The 16,400-nt window shown below is 46.0% G+C and overlaps 1 protein-coding gene across 3 annotated transcripts in view; it reads left to right on the forward strand.

Moving 5' to 3' along the window:
- The window catches only part of CUNH9orf3 (chromosome unknown C9orf3 homolog), a 326,108-nt gene that overhangs the window by 149,090 nt on the left and 160,618 nt on the right, over positions 1-16,400 (forward strand). For all 3 annotated transcript variants that reach the window (XM_019554787.1, XM_019554789.1, XM_019554788.1), the window contains exons 8-9: positions 10,006-10,108; positions 10,210-10,317. In XM_019554787.1, coding sequence (XP_019410332.1) covers positions 10,006-10,108; positions 10,210-10,317 — 211 coding nt within the window. The remainder of the gene's footprint in view (positions 1-10,005; positions 10,109-10,209; positions 10,318-16,400) is intronic.

Below are 16,400 nucleotides of genomic sequence, written 5' to 3' on the forward strand. Positions count from 1 at the left end.
GAAGAGAACACACGCTTACCTTTAGGGGAAAGGTGGAGCCCATCCCATCACAGCATGTCTCTCATCGTGATGTGCCAGTCATGGCTGAGGAAGCCAAAGCCCTCCTCAAAGCACCTTTTAGACATTTTCAAAAGAAAGCTTGTCCTCTTCTACCTCTTTATAACGCTGCATGTCTGATTATCAAGGTTTTCCACCTAATAAAACCTTTTGATATAGTTTCATAGTAGGTAGGGTCGGAAGGGATGTGAGCAGATCATCAAGTCCGACCCCCTGCCCTGGGCAGGAAAGAATGCTGGGGTAAAACGACCCTGGCAAGTTGTCCATCTAGCCTCCTTTTGAAGACCCCCAGGGTAGGAGTGAGCACACTTCCCTTGGAAGTTGGTTCCAGATCCTAGCCGCCCTGTGAAGTAGCGCCTCCTGATATCTAGCCTGAGTCTACTCTCCGTCAACTTATGGCTGTTATTCCTTGTTACTCCCAGTAATGCTTGCGGGGAACAGGGCCTCTCCCATTGCCTGCTGGTCTCCCTTGGCCAGTTTATAAACAGCCACTGGATCCCCTCTCAGCCTTCTCTTGTGGAGGCTAAACAGGTTCAGGTCTCATAGCCTCGCCTCGTAGGGCCTGCCCTGCTGCCCGCTGATCATGCGAGTGGCCCTCCTCTGGACCCTCTCAATGTCATCCACATCCCTCCTGAAGTGCAGTGCCCAGAACAGGATGCAGTACTCCAACTGAAGCCTGACCAATGTCATATAGAGGGGGAGAATCACCTTCTTGGACCTGCTTGTGATGGATATGTGGATGCATGACAAGGTGCGGTTAGCCTTCCTGACTGCGTCCGCACATTGGTGGCCCATGTTTATCTTAGAGTCTATAATGACTCCAAGATCCTTTTCTGCCTCTGTGCTGACAAGGAGGGAGTTCCCCGGCCTGTAGGTATGTTGCTGGTTCTTCCTCCCCAGGTGCAGTACTGTGCACTTGTCAGTATTGAATCCCATCTTATTCTCATCCGCCCACCTCTGTTACCTGTCCAGATCCAATTGCAGCCTGTCCCTCCCTTCTAGCGTGCCCACTTCTCCCCACATCTTAGTGTCATCTGTGAATTTGAACAAGGTGCTTTTCACCCCCTCGTCCAAGTCGCTGATGAAGATGGTGAAAAGTGCGGGCCCAAGGACCCCACTGCCCACATCCCTCCAGGCCAAAAATGACTCGACCACAACCACTCTCTGGGTGCAACCCTCCAGTTGGTGACCCACCTGACTGTGTAGGCATCGACACCACAATCTCCTAATTTTTTAACAAGAATGAGGTGAGAGACGGTGTCAAAGGCCTTCCTAAAGTCCAGAAAGACTATGTCCACTGTGACACCTGTGTCCAAGGATTTTGTGACCTGGTCATAGAAGGCCACCAGGTTGGTCTGACAGGATCTGCCTGTAATGAACCCATGCTAGTTGCCCCTAAGCATGCACTCCCCTGCTTGCCCCTTGCAGATGTGCACCTGTATAATTTTCTCAAAGAGCTTCCTCAGGACCGAGGTAAGACTAACAGGCCTATAATTTCCTGGGTCCTCCTTCCTTCCTTTTTTGAAAATGGGGACCACATTGGCTCTTTTCCAATCCTCTGGCACCTCGCCAGAGCACCACGAGTGCTCGTAAAGCCATGCCAGGGGTCCTGCAATGACCTCTGCTAATTCCCTCAGCAGTCTGGGATGGAGATCATCAGGATCTGGTGATTTGAACATGTCTAGACCCACCAGAAGTTCCCTGACTAGGTCCTCACTGACCCTGGGCCTGGCAGTGTCTCCCCTGGGTCCGTCGAGGATCCCAGTGGGGGGGGGATGACCTGGTCCCTGCTCAGAAAAATGGAGGCAAAGAAATTGTTAAATAGGTTAGCTTTGTCATCTGGTGAGACCACTAGATTTCCACGCGTGTCTTGCAGAGGCCCCACATTACCTGGAACCTTCTTTTAATCCTCCATATATTTAAAAAAGGATTTCTTGTTATCCTTGATCCTTGTTGCTAGTCCCAGTTCCATCTCCACCTTGGCCTTCCTGACTGCCCCCCTACAATTCCGAGCAACGTAGGTATAGTCCTCCCTGGTGATGGCCCCTCCCTTTCTTTGGGCGTATGCCTCCTTCTTAGCTTTGAGACATTCTTGGATGCTTTTATGAGCCATGGGTGCTTTTGAGCACTTTTTCCCCCTTTTATCCATGTTGGGATTGCCACCCTTTGGGCTTGGAGGATCGTCTCCTTCAGGAATGACTACTCTTCTTGGACCTCCAACTCCCCACCCCTCTGGGACCTCAGTGCCTTCTTGACTAGTCTCCTTAGTTCAATGAAATCTGCCTTCCTGAAGTTCAGGGCTGCTGTCTTGCTGCAGGCCTTTGCCACGTGCTGGATGGTGAATTCCAATAGGTGATGATCGCTATCATCCAGGTGATTGAGCACCCACAGTCCCCTCACCAGGTCATTGCTTGTGGCCAGGACCAGGTCTAACAAGGCATTTCCCCTGGTGGGACTGTGCACTTCCTGGGTTAGATGGAGGTCCTGTAACACGGATAGGAACCTACGTGAGCAGTCAGTCCTGGCTGACCGCTCTTCCCAGCAAATGTCTGGATTGTTTAGGTCACCCATGATGACCACATCCTTTGACTTAACTGCCATTGCGAGCTGACCTGAGAATTCCCGGTCTAGCTCTTCTTTTTGGTTGGGTAGTCTGTAGTAGACCCCACCGTTAAGTCCATTTTTCCCGACCCCCTTGTATTCTGACACAGAGCACTTCAGTCTGCCCCTCCTCTGACCCAGTGCTGCTCGTTGAGGATGTGAATTGTTCTTTGACATAGAGTGCCACATCCCCACCTTTCCTCCCTGTTCTATCCCTCCTGTACAGCCTGTAGCCCCTGACGTTCACCGCCCAGTCATGTGTTGGATCCCACCATGTGAGCCCCACTATGTCTGGGTTTATGTTAGCTAGCAGGAGGGCAAATTCCTCCTGCTTATTCCCCATACTACTTCCCCCCTAATTCCAGCACTATTCAGGTCTCTTACCTGGGTATTTCTTGTGCTCGCCGTCAATCTTGGCTGGGCTGTTCTTGTGGGCGACACTTGGTTTGGTGTTCCAAGGCTCCCTCCGACCTCGTCCTCCCCTTCCCCCAACGAGCCTAGTTTAAAGTCTGCCGGAGAAGATCAGCCAACCTGAAAGAGAACACATGCTTACCTTTGGGGGAGAGGTGAAGCCCATCCCACCTGAACATGTCTCTCGTCTTGAAATATGGGTCATGGTCCAAGAAGCCGAAGCCTGCCTCAGGACATTTCCCGAAGGTGCAAGTTGACCTCTCTGATGCAGGTCTCATGGCGTTGTCCACGTCTGCTCACTGGAAGGACAGATGAGAAGACCACCTGTGCCCCTGTCCCCTTCAACTTGCCCCCCAGAGCATGGTAGTCTTTCATCAGATGATCACTGGCTGCATCATTAGTGCCCACATGAATTAGTACCATGAGGTAGTAATCAGTGGGCCAGATAATGGCCGGGATCATTTCCATCACATCCTGAATCCTTGTTCTGGGCAGACAGGAGACCTCGCGTGTCAAGGGATCCTGGCAACAGATGGGGCCCTTTGTACCTCTCAGGATGGAGTCGCCTATGACGAGTACAACGGGAGAATGATGTCCTCGGATTTGCTTGAGAAGCATCTATGGATGCAAGCCAGCGTTTTGCTCGCTTTACTAGCCGCAGCATCACATTGAAGGCTCATGTTCATCTTGTGGTCAGTCATGACCCCCAAGTCCCTTTCATCCGTAGTGCTAACCAGTGTAGTACTGCCGAGCCTATAAGCATGCTGCAGGTTTTTCCTCCCAAGGTGGAGAACCTTGCATTTTTCAGTGTTAAACACCATCAGGTTCACCATTTATATATTAACACAGCAATATATAAATACTTAAATATTCATCGGGCCCAAGAGGGAGTGGACCTGTTAGTGTATTCACTAGGGTGAGGACAAGAACTTCTCCAGTGTATATGTACTTTATGCAAACTTAAATAGATTCAATGGGAGTGATAGACCACTTGTTACTTAATGGTAAGGGCACTCTTCTGAGAGATGGGAGACCTAAGTTCAGGTCCCTGCTCCAAATCAAGCAAGGAGGAAATTTGGACCTCTTATATACAGTGTGTTCCAGGAGAGCGTCATAATCACTGGGCTGTAGAGGAGAAGAGGGGGACATGGCAGCAGCACCAACACTACCTACACCTTCTCTTCCTTGGTTTGTTATAGGCACCTAAGATTACTTCTGAATCTAGCCTGCAATTAAAATATTTCACTCTAGAAATGTCTTAGCATTTTCAGCATTTCCAAAATCCTTTAATTTTTATTTATTTATTTTTGCCAAAACTGTTAATTGAATTTGACCCAGAATTTTGAATGATGTTGTGACTGTTCTGAAACTGTTTTTCACCAAATAAGTGATTTGCTGAGAAAAATTCACTAGGCTTTTTTCAGGAACAGGTCAAAATCCATCTGAACCGTTGCCAGATAGAAGGGACCTGGATGGCACGAATCTTCCTATAAACATGATGGCCTTCTGAGTTACAGGCCTGCTTGTGTGTCACCCCTTCTTATTCTAAGAAATTCCATAGACTAGGTTTTGGCATTCAGTGCAATGGCAATGTACTACAGGAACATACAAGGAGATGTGAACTCATAATCCTTCTACCAAAAAGCTAAAATATTATGAACCTGGTATTTTTGCCAACTATTTAATGGAGAGTTGCTCAACCATGAGTGGTCACCGTGAAAGTAATGATTGGTGGGCCAGTTTACCAGCAAAGACAAGTCAAAACAGAGAATCAGAACTTTTTCTCTCCAATGGAGTGAGCATGGGCATATTACTAGATGGATGCTTTCTGGCATAGAATCAAGACTCCCTTTGTGTTTTTTCCAACAGTTTCCCTGATTTTTCATTTGTATATCTGAGATCTGTCAAGGGAGAGCCACACTCAGTTTTACTGAATCAGTCTATTTAATATGTTTTGTAGATAATTATTCAACCCCCCAGCCAGTTTTCAGAGTGCCTGGATCTGATATCACAGATCCAGATCTAGACTACCCAATACAGTCTAGAGACTCTAATGTTGAAGAACCTTGACTGCATGTTGGATTTAAAATAGAGGTATACAATAATAAAGGCACTAATATATTGGTTGCCTGTCGGATTGGCACCAATAAAAGGGAAATATACATTTATCAACTATTGGCTTTTTTTGGCTGTTGTAGCCAGTAATATTTACCCATAATTATGCCTTCTGGCCAGGGCCCTGGACACCGGAGTTCCCACTCCCCCATGGGGCCAGAGCCCCTGGATGTCTGAGTTCCCTCAGAAAATGGCAGGTTTCCCCTTGCAGGTGGGCAGCATTCTAGCTTGCAAGGAGTCCTGCTTGAGATCGAGACACAGGGGGCTCCATGTTTATGTGCCTGGCTGCATGCATGCATGTGGCCAGGAACACAGCTGGGCAGTGGAGAGCAGCTCCCTGCAGGTACGTCTATAGAGGGGAAGGGGCATGGGGGAGTGAAGGGCTGTGGTGGGCAGATTGAGACCCCTATGGTGAGGGAGGGAGTGGGGCAGGGACTGGGGGTGCTGCCTAGCCAGGGCGGTGCATGGGACCCCAGGGCCAGAGCGGGGAGTGGGATGGAGTCATGGGCAGCTTGTCCAGAGGGAATGGGGGGGGTGATGCAGGGAGTGGCAGCTCCTTGCCAGTGCATGTATCCTGTGAGGGAGGCATGTGCCCCCCCCAGATTTGTGCATGGGGTGGATGCAAGCTGCTTCCTGTGGGCTTGGGATTCTCTGGTCTGCTGCATTTGCCCTGAGAGCCCCATGCCATATCTGCACCATATCTGCCCACCCAGCAGCAGTGGAGGCAGTGAGTTGTGCCTCCCACTGCCAGGCAGGCAGGGGGCATGTGGCCAGCACAGGGCTCCCAGGACAAAGGCAGCAGAGCAGAAATCCCCGAGCCAGTGGAGTGGAGTGGAGTGGAGTGGAGTGAGGGCAGATGCAGGCTGTCCACTTTATGCTTGGGGCTCTCTACTCTGCTGCCTTTGCCTCAGGAGCCCTTCACTGGCTATGTGTCCCCTGCCCACTTGGCAGTGGGAGGCACAACTTGCCACCCTGACTGCTGCCAGAGGGGCAGGGAGTGTGTAGTCAGCACAGGGCTCCCAAGGGAAAGGCAGCAGAGCAGAGAGCCCTGAGTCCACCGTAAGAAGCAGCCTGCATTTGCTTTGTGCACAAATCTGGGGAGGTACATGTCCCCCCATGCCTGGGGGCCACCCCTCCACCCACATGCACCCTGGTCAAGGCACCAATGACTCTGTTCTGCTCCCTGCCCTACTGATTTAACTGGAGCAAATGGGTTATCAAATCGGCATCGGCTGATACGGTTAGTTAAAAATAGATATTGGTCAAGAAAATCTTTATCAGTGCATCCCTAATTTAACGTACAAAAAACCAGAACTCTTGGTTCCCAAATGATACCTTTTATTAGACCAACTAGGAAATCGCAAGAAAATTGTCCTTTTTTGCAAGCTTTTGGGATCAAAGTCCCTTCATCAGGCTCTGGGAAAAGTATAGATGGTACAAGATGGTGAAGAGTCCCCATAGGTAGGAAATAAACTTCATTTTTGCACAGAGAGAGCTGAAGTTGGAAGACTGTCCTCTGGGTCCATGAGAAAGTCTTTGTGAGTTGTGTTGAGTAGCTCTTTCATGTGTAGATCAGGTAGAATTCCTTCCCTGGAGGTGTCAGATGGCAGGCAGGGAGGTCAAAAATCTTTCTTGTTTTTCTGCGATGAAGTTTAAAATCCAAAATCAGCTAAAATTCGGCATCTTCTGAAATTTTCCAAATTTCCAAAAAGGACAATTTTCTTGCCATTTCCCAGTTGGTCTACTAATTGTTATAATTTTGGAACCAAGAGTTCTAGTTTTTCCTATGTCTTTTTATATCAAACCAACATGGCTACCAAGTGCATCCCTAATTTAAAACATTTTAGGTGCGTCTACACATGCCCCTACTATGCCATTGTTACTGCACTGTCATTTAGTACTTCCAAAAGTGAATGTGCTAAATAATGACACAGTAGCAGCCTGCACTGCACAGTCTGCATGGTTATTTTATGCTGCTGCGTAACTGTAGAGCTGCGCTCTACTGAGGGAGCATGGTAGCTGTGGCATCACAGTTTTTGACTGCCAACTCTGAAATCATCTGTCTTATAATCATAGTTAATCTTCTTATACCGGACAGCATGGAAATTTCTCAAAGAACTATTACATATTTACTCCCTGGTAAGAGAGCCTACTTCTGAATGAGATGCCAGTTGTATCCCTTCCAAGTGTCATAGTGCTTTTCTTTTAGTTGCTTTTAGAATGCCTCCTGTATCATCCTGTCTTCAAGATTGTCTTTCCTGATGGCTTTTCTTTAGCTAGGCAGTTCAGTGAATTAACTCCACGTCCTTATATCTGAACCTTCTTATATGATGTGTCAGAGACTGTTTTGAGATCTTGCCCTAAATTCATCCCTACAGTTGTCTTGGAGTACGATTAGGTACTTGAATTACTGTTTTCTTCCTGAACACCATGTGGAACTGGGTAAAAAGAAATTATGTACTCTGGATATTTTAGGAGCTGTACTCAGAAGAATCTTCTGGGGTATCTCATAGTCTTTTAGCTGAGATACTTCTGATTCTTTGGGATATTTTATTACTGTTCATATAACAACCTCCACTTCATCCCAGTTTTTTAGAGTCTTCAGCATGCAGCCTGCTAAAACATGATGGCACTGAGGGATGGTTTTGATTGCTCTGATCTTTATGTCCTTGTGCATGAGGAGATAGAACGCATATGTGTTTTCCTATTGAAAACCCTTCAAAAGATCCCAATCTTGTGGGCATAAAGCTCAGGCACCCAGGCTATATGTACACATTCAATTAATCTAGCAGAATTTTCCAGATTTGTTCTTCTGGTAGAGAAATTTACACAGTACCATATGTACAGACATTTGAATGCTGAGGCCCTGTAGAGTGGAGAGCTTGCTGTGCTGACATTATACAGCCAGGGGAGACCGTGTGCACACATCTCATTGTGATCTGTAGGCTCCCTTATTTTGCCTGGTGACAGATGGCTGCAATGCATGGGGCAAGCCTGCTTGGCTGGTGCTGACTACCCATGGTCAGCCTGCGTTTCCGTGCAGTACGATGCAAGAGATTGTGAAGTGTGTGTGTTCCTCTGTCTGCTGGAGCAACAGAGTACAGTAAGCTGCAGACTGCCTTTCTGGGGGCAGGAAGAGAGAGGGAATGCTGGAAGACTATGTTCTCTTCTGAGAGAAGCCACAGCATGTCCAGACCTTCACTCCCTATGGAGAAACTCTCCTTGAAAATACTTGAACATCTGTACACCCTTGGTTTCTTCTGGGAGAGCAGCCACTCTCCCAGGAGAAACTAAATGTCTGTACAAGACACCCCCAGTCACCTACAGTGAGATCCATACTACAAATAATGTCTTGAAGAAACGGATCCCAAGTTATGTATTTTTTCTTTCCCTCTTCTTCTTTGCTTATTGTTTAAAGTGGGACTTTCACTCTAAAAGCATAATACAGCACACTGAAGGGATGCTATCAAGGTTATTACAAAATAAACGATGCATATACTTCCTTTCTCTCATTTAATTTCAGACTGCATGTTTGTTTTCTAATGATGTGAATATGATACGCACATACACACGCACTCAGCACTCTTGGGCAAACCTGCAATAACAAACTATTATATAAGTGCAAGGGAGAAAAAGTCTTCTGTAACACAGAATCCTAGGTTTATACAGGTATTGACATTTGATCCCAAGTGTTGATCCTTTAGAGACCTGTGGATAGTAAGACATGAAGCAGCTAATATTGCTGCTGCCTCTGCTGTTGCTGTACTGTAGCAGGGGGAAAAAGTACTCTCCAGAACTGCTAGTTTGGCACTTTTCAGAAGTAGTAAATACACATTTAGAATCTAAGAGTTTTATTTAACAGGTATGTAGGTAGACTCCTGAGGGAGTCCTGTACTTTTCAGCCACCTGGTGACTTGGCTAGATACCATCTGGAAAGAGATTCTGAGAGGAGTGAGAATTAGTGGGCTCTTCAGTTCTGTGTGTCTGATATAGGAGATACCGTTTGCAGAGGAGGAAAACCATTTTTTGAATAATTTTTTCTTAATTTTCCCTTTATAGTTAAACTTATAGGGCTCTTAAGTACTATAACACATGTAGATTTCTGACTTGCCTGTTGAACTTCAGAAGTTGAAGATCCAGTTCTAAAATTTAAATTTGTTCTGGGTAGTGCTGTTTATCTAGATGAGAAACCCCAAGGCTGTGTGTGGCAGGCTGTCTCTTTCAAAATTTTGGTTGCTTGTCTTTAAACATGCACACACAATGACAAATCAAAGAAAAGACAAAATTAAAGTTTATACTGTGTGAAGTATGTTACGTGTAGATGAAAGAGGCTATTCATTCTTGCAGGTGTTGTCTTGTGAGCTGTTAAGCCAGTGCTCAGGTATGAGAAGTAAAACTATGTAGCTGGGTGTAATGAGTTCACTATTCTTTTTTCCCTTTTCCCCACTTCTCAAATATCTCCTTTTTTCCTCCCTTTATTCATAAAGTCACACTGCTGTCCTATGTAGTATGTCTTAATGGAATGCCAAGCAGCATGATGTCATGTCTGGGAGGGAAGAGTGAGTACTGTTACACCAGCTTAGCACTGACTTTCTATGTAGTCTCAGTTGTTTGTGCAGCCACACACAAAATTGCATTAAAATGATGCAGATTACTTTTTACTTATTCTTTTTGTAATAATTACATTTAACTGCCAACTCAGACAAAGTAGCACAGACTAATGCACTATGGAGGAGTGCCTGAAGATAGCAAAGTTACTGTCATGTTTTGAAAGTTTGCAATGAAGCAGTTATTTATTCACTTATCCAACTTTTTTTTTAGGCCCAAAAAAGAGAATACAGGAGAAACAAGTGAGTCTGGAGCATCTATTATCAAACATGGCCTCAAAGCAGAAAAAATCTTCATGCAGGTTCATTATTTGAAGGTGAGAGTGCTAAACTGACTTCTAGTCAAAGCTGCCATCAGTGTTAGAAACATTTCATTAAATAACAGTTTAATTGTTGTCTTTGGCATGATTTCTTTCAGGGCTATTTTCTTCTGCGATCTTTAGCAAGAAGAATAGGAGAGGCTACGTATTTTACATTTTTAAGAACATTTGTCCAGAAGTTTCATGGACAACTGATTCTCTCTCAGGTATTTGCTGGTTCATGTTTCCCATTTTTAAAAAATATATATAATTTTCTCTTATTTTCTCTTTTGACCATTTAAATCACTAGTCTTGGAAATGTTGTTATGGGCTGGAAAGAAATGGATTTCAAAATGGCAGTGTTTGAAAATGCTTGCATTTTACAGGATGCAGTAGAGAGCTGTGGTGGCACCACCTTTTCAGTGTAACACATGGTCATAACTGGCAAATTACATAATCCATGACAGTTCACAGAAGAATACAGTTCTTTCATGAGTGCTGATACGCTTGAAAGGTGCTGAGCACTTTTTATTGTAATTAAAAATTGTTTCTAAAGCACTTTACAGTAATAGTACTGGCCCTGGAAAGTTCAAAATTGCCTGGCATGCATCCCAGTCAGTGCACCTGATTTCTTACTTTTCCACTTAGGAGATCAGCAGATCTCTATCCTTTCCTAACAACCTTCCTTTTTCTGAAGGCAATGTAATAAAAGGCTAGTGTTATAAAAACTTCCATGTATAGTAATTGTACATGTGTTTCCTGCCTTTTTCATTTCTTTCTTTTGTTCTCATTTTAGTTTTGTGTTTTCAGGGACTTCTGGTAACTCCATAATTCATTTTTTCTTACCTGGATGGTTTCCTTCCCACCAAGTCCATTTTTCTTGAAGCCATCTCTCACCATACATTGGTGCACCTGTCTTCCTCATCACACCCTTTGTACATTTTCTACATCTCTTTCCATGTTTCTACTCCCTGCAAACATACTCTTCCCTTTCTGCATTGCTTAGGTGCTAGCCTCCTAATCCACAGGGAATGTATAGAATATGTTTGCTCTTTCTTTCTTGGGACAGTTTTCAGGCTGCCCGTGGCCTCCAGCATCAGTAGTAAGCAATCATTCTCATTCCTTTGCTTTCTAGCTCATCTTCCATTTCTATAACCTTTGGGCAACCCTAAGGTTGTCTAGCATGGGAGGAGCAGTGGGCCTTGGATTTTTTCAGAGGGGTACATACTCTTACAGTGTATTTGTAAACCAGTTGAGTTAAAGTTGTACGTTGGCCAGATTGAGGCTTACCCCTAAAATACAGACGCACACACACATATATACATACACATATGTGTGTATATATAAACACACACACACACATGCACACACACATACTTATGTGTGTATAATTTAGGGGCAGCTAATTATTTCTGGCAGAGGGCTGCTTACCCAGTTTTGGCAAGCTGTTGAGAGCCACATGGGTAGCCCCATCCCTTAACAGGTGCCCTGCCCCCTGGTCACCATCTTGGGAGCAGTGTCCCAATGTCTTGGGGCCAGTGTCCCAGGGCCAACATCAGTGGGGCCCAGAGCGGGGTGCAGGCTGGCAGGGGTCTGTGGAACCAGGCTGGGCTGCACCAGCAGGGAGAGGGTAGAGCTGGCCCAGCTCCATAGAGCCCCTGCTAGCTGGGACCCCTGTGCTCCTGCCCCCTTGCTCTGGGCCCTGCCAGAGCTGGCCCTGGGACACCAGTGTGGGCCTCATGCTCCCACTCACTCCCAGTGCCCTCAGCCCCATGGTGCAGGCAGGGGGAAGCATGCAGCCCCGACCCCCTGCTCCATGGCAGGTAACGAGCTGGTGCTGAGCGCTGGGGAAAAGTAGTCCTCCCCAGCCCTGTGGCCGGTGCCCTTTGCTGCAGTTGCTCACAGCCCATGTGGGGCGGCCTGTGCCTGCTCAGGACAGCCCCATGCGGGCTGTGAGTGGCTGCAACAGGGAGTGCCAGCCGTGGGGCAGGGGAGGACCACTTTTCCCCATGTTCCTTCCCTGCCTTCCCCTTCCCCCCACCTTACTTGAGTTTCCTGCACCGGTGCAGGCTTGGGGGGCGGGGCTGGGGGGACCCTGCTGTTGTGGGAGCTTGCCCGACTTCCCCTGAGTCCTACTGCTCCTGGTTCCTGTAATTTTTGACAGGAACCAAGAGCAGACAAATATTAATTTTCTAAATTTTTTAGGGGCCCCACGGGCCGGATAGACTGGTCCCACGGTCCTCTGGCCCATGGGCCAAATTTTGCCCACCCCAGTGTGTACACACACACACACACACACACACACACACACACACTTTGTTTGTGTGTGTGTATGTATGTATGTATTTATCATAATGAACTTTTCTCCTCCTGATTCTTCTAAGTCTCATCTTCATTAATTGAGAGAAAAGCTTTTTCTGTTGTTGACAGCAGTATTGCCTCTGTAGATCATGAAGGCAAAAAGAACACAACTTGATTTCAAGATGTTCTTGCAGTGGTTCAGTAAAATCTCTTTTTTCCCTGACAACCTTTGATTGCTTATGTAAATGAAAGTGAATAAATAATATAACACATCCTATAGCCATGTTTGACCTCGGCATTCTTTCCTGCCCGTGGCAGGGGGTTGGACTTGATGATCCGCTCAGGTCCCTTCCGCCCCTACCAACTATGAAACTATGTAAGGCTTCTATTGTGCTGTACACAATACCATTTCAGAGGACTGGGATCAGAAAACTGATCCTGCTTCCAGCTTAAGCGCTAACCAGTCAGGCTTCACTTCTGTGCTTCAATTTCCCTGTTAGTAAATGGAGATACTTCCCTTCCCGTATAAAGAACATTAAACCTTGCATAAAAAGTGTTGTCTTGAGTGTTGTGTGTTGTTATTTGGAACCTCAAGGCTACAGGGTTGAAAAAAGATTCCTTTGCTTCAAAAGAACAGGCCTCAGCCATCTGGTTAAAGGTAGTCTCCATTAACTGTTAACAGTGTAGGGGCTATTGCATATAGTAGTTTAGATTCTCTGTGGCAAAGAACAGGTGTTTACATGCAAACTAACCAACTCCATTTAATGTTGAAGAACAAAATTTGATTTTGAATGAACTATTTTTAACCGGGCTTTAAGATGTCTCAGAGTTTCCCACTTCACAGTTTTAACTTTTATACATGTAGTGATATAAATAAAGAGTATTGCCAGAGATTTTATACTTAAGCCAAGACTGCTAAACAATTACCTAATTGGCAAATTCGGTGTTAGCTCTTGCAAGTCTTTACGCTTAATTTAGTGTTAATAAAACAGACTGTCTCTAAAAGTGGTTTGATTATTATAACACATGTTTAAAATGGGGAAAATGCACATTTTTATTATATGTACTGTTACTAACTTGCATTGGAAGGACTGATCCTATTCTTCCAGCAGTCAGTGATTTTTTTTACTTTTGTGGAAGCAGAAACAGATTATTAATGCAATTGATAGGTATGTGATTTTATCTGATGTTGTCTTATATTAATATGCAATATATCCTGCAGTCATTACTGTGGTGTCAGAGTATCTAGAAAGTGCACTTCCATCAGATTAATTGGTATGGTCCCATTTGTTCAGGTACAAGTACCTGTATCCAATTTTGATGTGACAGCTTCATCTCAGTACAATCACAGTGATCTGGGAACTGAATCCAGAATTTTATTTTTTGCATGGGACTGTCAAGATTCTGGACTTGAATGATTTTTTGGGTGTTCGCATGCATTTTGGAAAGGCCGTTATGCATAGTGTAAATTGGGTAAATAGAACTATAGAGAGAGTTTTTAATGCTAAAAGTCACTCTAGAATCCAGTCAGAGGAGAATTGATTCTTTTTAAAGTATAGGGTCAGCCAGGATGAAGAATTTCAGAGAAGAGATTGCTGTTCCCTCTAAGCTGCATGGCATGTACGGCTGCACAGGCATGCTCATGCTGTGCTGCCAGGTGCACACACTGCGCAGCTTAAAAGGAACGCTGCTGGTCAGGGCTTTTCAGACCCCAGCAGCCCTTCCCACTCCCCCTTCTCAGCTGCTGATTGCTTCAGCGGCTGCCACAGGAGGGACGGAAAAGAAGTCCTCCCATGCAGCCCCCACCCCAGGCCAGAGCAACCCCAGGGAGCTGAGGGGAATTCTTGCCCTCCTGACCTGGCAGAGCTGTTTGCCTCAGCCTCTTCAAGTCCCAGGCAGCTTTAGGGAGCAGAGAGAAATTCTCTTGCTCCTCCATGGCTGGTTTTGCCTTGGCTGCTGCGAGTCTGATTTCCAAAGTAATGCAGGGGAGCAGAAGCATTTCCCTCTGCTGCCTGGGTTATCCCTGAGACTTGCAGCAACTAAATCAAGGAGTTGAGGTTGGGGTTGGGGAGAGGAAGAATTCCCCTCAGCTCCCTGGGGCTGCCCAGGGCTGGGGGACCTTTGGCTGGGGTAGGGGAAGCCCTCCAAGGCAGGGGCTCCCCAGTGCCCCCATGCTGGGCTGCATGGGCAGGCACCTGGTCGGGAGGACTTCTCCTCCCTCCCTCCTGTGGCAGTAGCTGAAGCAGTCAGCAGCTGGGAAGGTTGGGCGGGGAATTTCCCTCATTTCCCCAGGGCTGCCTGGGTTGGGGACCCCAGGCTGAGGAAAACTTCTTGAGGGAGAGGTTCCCCCAAGGTGGGCCAGCACCTGACACAGGGGGCTCCTTAATAGGGTGACCATCATAGAGGACATTCCAGTTTTCTGCTACTCTGTCCTCTATTGATACAAAACCCGACACCTTTGTGTCCTCTATTTTTCTCAACACAATATGAAAACCATCTGGTTTTGCATCAATACTATCCTCTGTGATGGCCACCCTACTCCTTAACCCCCTGTGGTGGGGACAGCAGGGGTTTGGGACACTTGACTGGGCTGGCAATGGCCAGCAGGCTGGGAGATGAGCTGTAGCGCCCCCCACCTACTGGCCTGGGTCAGTGCAGACCTCCCCCTGCCTTCCCAATTGAAAACTGAATGGTTATCGGTTCAACCTCCACAGCTCAGAGAAAGCAGCCTAGATTGAATCAGTTCAGCCTCAGGCTTTTTGACTGTACTTAGCCTGTGTGAGAGGAGTTACCATATTTTCTCGTATAGATCTTGCATACACCAAAGACAAAAAATCTTATAGTAAGTAACTGGGTAGCTGAGCCTCCTGAGTGCTCTGTTCGGTGCAAGTCAGACAGATTTTACTTTCACTTCTGCCCAATTTTTACTATGTTCCTTGCATATATTGTACATTGCAATTTCTAGCAGCTGTTTTTTGGGAAAAAAGCACATATTGTATTCAGGGAAATACATTTTGCTATGTATTGTGTCTTTCGAGACTGTTGCTTTATGACCGACTAGCTGCTCCAGGAAAAGAACAGGCTAATAGAACTTGCATTCTCTTTATGGGTTTCTGTACATTCAGGGCTACATACACATAAGGATGTGAGCACCTAAATGCTGTCTTTCTGCTTTTGAAGCTTCCTCAGTTCAGAATATAGAGCATCACAAGACATTCTTGCATGTTGCATGACTGTAAAATTGTATATTCTGTAGGCATCTAAGTTTCTGCCAGTCAGTTCCTCAAGGGACCTACATGCTGCCTGTATCTGGGCATTCCTAGGATTAAGTCTTGACTGTGCCAAGCATTAGATGTGTACCTCATGGGTAATCACTGTCAGGATCAACTGATTCAGGGGAATGTCTTGCTCTGCTGCAGGGCTTAATGTGGTAGGAGTCTCAGGGACTCAAGTGTCCAACAGTGCAACAGGAGGAAGAGATAGTGTCATTCTTTTACTGAGTATCCTAGTGGTTGGAGCACTCATCCAAGAGAGAGACATTGACATTTCTCTTCTGCTTGATGGAATCTGAACCAACAGTTCTGACTTCTCAAGTGAGTGCTCCAACTACCATTGAGTTATTCTGGAGTAGGGTAATCTTTTATTGTTCCACTTTGACCCAATAATATTTCATTGTTCCTTACAAAGAGATTTTAAAAGGATACTGATAACTTTTGGTGTCTGTGCCTTAGAAAAGATTCAATAAAGTTTGATTGTCTGAATGTTCACTGGTGTATCTATTTGAGAATCATAGATTTCATAGATTTCATAGACATTAGAGCTGGAAGGGACCTCAGAAGATCATTGAGTCCAGCCCCCCACCTGAAGGGCAGGAAATCAGCTGGGGTCACAGGATCCCAGCAAGATAAGCATCCAATTTACTTTTGAAGGTGTTCAATGTAGGTGCTTGAACCACCTCTGTTGGCAGGCTGTTCCAGACCTTGGGGGCTCGGACAGTAAAGAAATTCTT

This window comes from Crocodylus porosus, unplaced genomic scaffold (genome assembly GCF_001723895.1).
Source record: "Crocodylus porosus isolate Cpor-Errol unplaced genomic scaffold, CroPor_comp1, whole genome shotgun sequence".
In the NCBI taxonomy this organism is placed as follows: Eukaryota; Metazoa; Chordata; order Crocodylia; family Crocodylidae; genus Crocodylus; species Crocodylus porosus.